The sequence below is a fragment of the Thalassophryne amazonica genome, chromosome 13, assembly GCF_902500255.1.
Source record: "Thalassophryne amazonica chromosome 13, fThaAma1.1, whole genome shotgun sequence".
NCBI lineage: Eukaryota > Metazoa > Chordata > Actinopteri > Batrachoidiformes > Batrachoididae > Thalassophryne > Thalassophryne amazonica.
The window spans coordinates 1,442,743-1,447,247 of NC_047115.1; the positions used below are offsets into that span (position 1 = coordinate 1,442,743).

Genomic DNA, 4,505 nt, shown 5'->3' on the forward strand with positions numbered 1-4,505 from the left:
GAACTCAAATCGAAATTTTGTTAAAAATTTGGGCCTCAAAATAAAAATGGAAATAAAATGTGATCAATTAAAGTCCACAAAAACATTTACAGTACATGATATTTTCTCAAAGGACATAATTTTTCAGCCAAATTAATTCTGCCTTAAATTAAAAAATATATAATTAGCTGTTGACAAAAGGGGGAAAGTATCAGCTTTTTTTCAAAAACACGTAAAACTTGCTATGTGCATTTAATTCGCCAAAATAAAAAAATAGAATGAAATGAAAATGATTTGCATAGACATTATTGTTGTTACTGGTTGATTTTGTCTTTGTTGTAGTTGTTGTTTCTGACATCCCATATTCCACTGAGATTATTCAAAACCTGACCAAATTTTACAGAAATGCATCTAAATGTCAGGTTATACAACATAAATCAATTTTTTTTATTCTATAGTCATTTTAAAACACCGAATATTATTTTATTGTCAAAACATTGTTAAAATTGTGTAGTTTTACAGTGACAAGGTGTCAAAGCAGATTTGATTTCAATTTTAAAAACAATAATAACTTGCGTACAGATTATCGTTGTGCTTTTTTGAAAACCACTTCCTAAATGTTTGTGATTTTTGGAAATAGCTAATATTTTGTAAAATGACCTCAAATCTGAAAATAACCTAAAACCTGCAGATTGTTTGAAGATAGGCTTTGTTTTTCAATAAATGTACTAAAAAAAATCGACCTTTTAGATGCTTTACTATTTTTAATGGAAAACACTAAAATAAGTTTTTGATAACCTCAGTATCAGTCAGAAATATCATTAATATCAGATTATAAACCTCTGAGGTGATAAAGTGCCCGTGAAACCTTCTCAGAAAAATTTGTCAAAATCAATATTTAATTCTTTCTATATTTACTTTTATTTATTTTTATTTTGTGTGTAATTTGTCTAGATTTGAGGGTTTTTTTTTTGTTTTGTTTTGTTTTTTTGTTTGTTTTTTTTGCCAAAACTTGAGCGATTCAAATCGTCTTCTTTATTTCTCAAAGGTTAAAATTTGTTCAGATAAAAGTTTTTAGCTTGACAACAATTTCCGCGCGCGTTTCTGTGCGCGTGCTTGTTTTGACCGCAGGTCAACCTGGTCTCACGGCAAGTCGTGATTCAGCAGCACAAAATATACATTAATCTATTGGTTCGTGATATTGTGACAAAAAGTGCCTCATTTTCGTCACGGCAGCACGAATTCATTCTAATTCATTCCGTGATGGCTGCACGAAATTAAAAGAGGGTGGATATGGTTAGGGTGGGGGGTAGGAGTAAGGTTAGTAATAGTGAGTTTAAAAAAAAAACCCTGTCACGAAAATTTGACTCATTTCGTGACGGGAGCACGACCGACATGTGCGCGATGGTGTGAGGCCTGCACGCACGCACGCACGTACATAGAAAGAAATTGTCAGAAATAAAAATGTTAGTGTTGATTTTTATAAAGAACATATTTTTTTACATATTTAAAAGACGTTTCTACGGAAGCGTATTGCATTCACTGGATTAAAAAAAAAAATTGACCGCTGATCTCGTACAATACCCTTCCGTACGTTTCTGTGTTTATTTCTTGACGCAAAATGTGTAAAAGCCGTTATATTTATGTTTTATCTGTTAAAAAGGAACCGTCAGGATGAATTTATGTTACCCATGAAATGAAAAGTTAGATGTCGAAAGTCTTCATGGGAAGCAGTTTTTCTTAAAAATCCGATTATAATATTATTATTAGTGGGCCTGTCTGGGGTCAAACCTGAGTGAAGATATGACTTTTTATTTTTCCGCTCACAAACCCTGATTGTTTCTGAATATTTAAGGCTTTATTAATTTGATAATTCCAAAAGTAAAATTTAAATTTTTTTTGATTGTCTTCGCTTTGATTGTCAGAAAACTCATAAATAAGTGTGAACCCTGATTGTCTTATTTCAGCCTCTCAACAAACACCAACGAACAGAATTTAAATACAATAAATACAAAACATAAATAAAAGTCTCAGAGTTCTGAAAGTTTTTACAAGATATAAATAAGCTGAAATCTTCTCCGTGTTCCTTTGGCAAGTCTAGTTTACAGTTTGACAACCTGCGGGGTTCTAACAAAAGTTCGTCCCTTTTAAAAAAAAAAAAAAAAAAAAAAAAAAAAAGAACCCCGTTGTATTGTGGGTAAAATATGGCCAAATGGTTGTTTTTTTATTATTCATATGTTTCCGGCCTTTGATATTTGCCGCTTATTAGATGCTCTTTATATGACGTATGCTGTGCGCGTGCTCGTCCTCGGAGTTCAGTTTAGGTAAGAGTTTGGGGTCACGCGCTTTTGGTGAGGTAAGACCCCCGGGAAGCCCGCGGACACGCCCGGGGAGAAGGCGGGTAACGAGCTGTTCCTCAGAGAGTCCGCGAGCAGCGCCGGCGGGGAGCCGAAGCCCGGCGCGCCCTGCTGGAGGGGCGGCGGCGGCGGGGGAGGCGGCGGGGCTCCCCCCGGAGGCGGCGGAGGGGCCGCGTGCTGGCTCCCTGAGACAAAATATCCCGTCGCCGTCTGACCGGACAGCAGCCCGACCGGCGACGTGCTCATCCCGTACGTGTTCGTGAGGCCGAGCGCGCCGATGGAGCGGCCCAGGTCCCCGTTCAGCTGCTCCACCGGCGGCAGCAGCGAGCCGTAGCCCGCCGCCTGGTTGAGGAAGCCCGCGGAGGAGCCGTTGTAGTGCGGGTGGTGGTGCAGCGACAGGAACGGCGAGATCTGCCAGTACAGCGGGTTCCCGGTGCGCTCGTTCAGCCCCAAACCCAAAGGGGCGAAGCGCAGCCCGCGCTTCATGGCCAGTTTGCCCCGCGAGGTGGCGGAGCGCCGGCGCAGCTTCCCGGTCGTCCCCCCGATGAAGACGTCGTCGCTGCTCGGGTCCAGCATCCAGTAGTTGCCCTTCCCCGGGTCGTCGTAGTGCCGCGGCACCTTGACGAAGCACTTATTGAGGCTGAGGTTGTGCCGGATGGAGTTCTGCCAGCCCTGCTTGTGCTCCCGGTAATACGGGAAGTTCTTCATGATGAACTCGTAGATGCCGTTGAGCGTCAGCCGCTTCTCGGGACTCTGCCGGATCGCCATCATGATCAGGGCGTTATAGCTGAACGGAGGCTTGTCGTATTTCCCGTTTTTACCGCCGGTGCTCGTCTGCTCCGCCGTCGCCTTGGTCCCGTCCCCTCCTCCGCCTCCTCCTCCGTCCTCCTCCTCCTTGCACGGTTTCTCCGGGTCCAGAGCTGCGGCCGTGGACTCCACTTCCGCCGGGTCCACGGACTTCCCGGAGTCGGATCCAGGTGACGGAGAGAGGGTCCCGGGGGCGGCGGAGTCCGATCTGTCGCACTTGGATGGCAGCAGGAGGCTCTTGATGCTGAAGGAGGAGGACCGGTGGACGGTCGGCAGCTCCTTTACGTCCTCCATGCCCGGTGGCGCGTGGCCCAGAAACGGGGACTAAACAACAACAAAAACAAGTCCAACGGCGTCCGCCTCCGTTATCCGCCCGGACTGGGAACGACAGAGAGGAGACAGGAAGGAGGCTCAGGAGGAGAGACGCACGGATGGAGGAGAGAAAGAGAGATTGTGGGGGGGGGGGGGGGGGGGGGTGAGGAGAAATGAGTAATTAAGGAGGTTCCGGCGCGCAGAGGAGGAGCTTTTTCTCCTCAAATCCTCTTTTCTGCGCGTTTCTCTCCGTGTGCAAACTGCGCGCGGACCTTTAACACCAACCTGTTCTCTAATCTCTCTGCAGCCTGTACGCGCGCGCGCCGCTCCCGAAACGTGCGCCTTCTGTGCGTAAAACCCCCGTTTCTCCGTGTGCGCTTTGGCACTGTGCCTGTGCGTAAAGCGCGCACGGCGCGCGGCCTCTAATGTGGTTTAGTTTGTTTGTGTTTGTTTTTTTGTTTTCGTAACAGCTCGATGTGCAAAAACACGGCGCGTGCGTGATGCTCGTGCCGAAATGTATCGCTTTTATTTTATTTTCCATCCGTACGACTGCTGTCTACACACACACACACACACACACACACACACACACACACACACACACACACACACACACACACACACACACACACACACACACGTGCAGAAATAGCCCAGAGGCGGCAGGCTTGGTGCTGTAACCACAGCGCCCCCTCGCTGCGATGCAAATATTTACTGACAGTAAACAGCAGAAGGTCGGAAAAAAATAGTAATTAAGGACATTAATACAATATAATTAATGTGCCCATAGTTAGTATTATTATGAATTGGTGTTCTTAGGATGAATTATTAGGGCCCGAGTAGGCAACGTCCTACGAGGACCCTATTGTAATTGCGCTGTTTATTATTATTATTATTATTTATTATTATTATTATTATTCTCACTCTTGAAATCGAAATTTCGGCCTCTTCCCATGCTCAAAAACTCACCAAACTTTCCAAAGTCATCCGGCCGGATCCGAAATTCGATATTTTGGGGGCGTTGCACATGGTCGCAGAAAAATCGCGAAA

General features: G+C 44.9%; 1 protein-coding gene across 1 annotated transcript; it reads right to left on the minus strand.

The window, feature by feature from the left end:
- Nucleotides 1-1,586: 1,586 nt before the first annotated feature.
- On the minus strand, nt 1,587-3,500 carry LOC117523363 (forkhead box protein G1-like). The gene has a single exon (XM_034184861.1). The coding sequence runs from the start codon at nt 3,435-3,437 to the stop codon at nt 2,295-2,297; it is 1,143 nt and encodes a 380-aa protein (XP_034040752.1). The 5' UTR covers nt 3,438-3,500; the 3' UTR covers nt 1,587-2,294.
- Nucleotides 3,501-4,505: the final 1,005 nt, after the last annotated feature.

Bases quoted from the DNA above. Each gene is read 5' to 3' on its own strand.
- LOC117523363 (XM_034184861.1), bottom strand. From the start codon at position 3,437: ATGGAGGACGTAAAGGAGCTGCCGACCGTCCACCGGTCCTCCTCCTTC.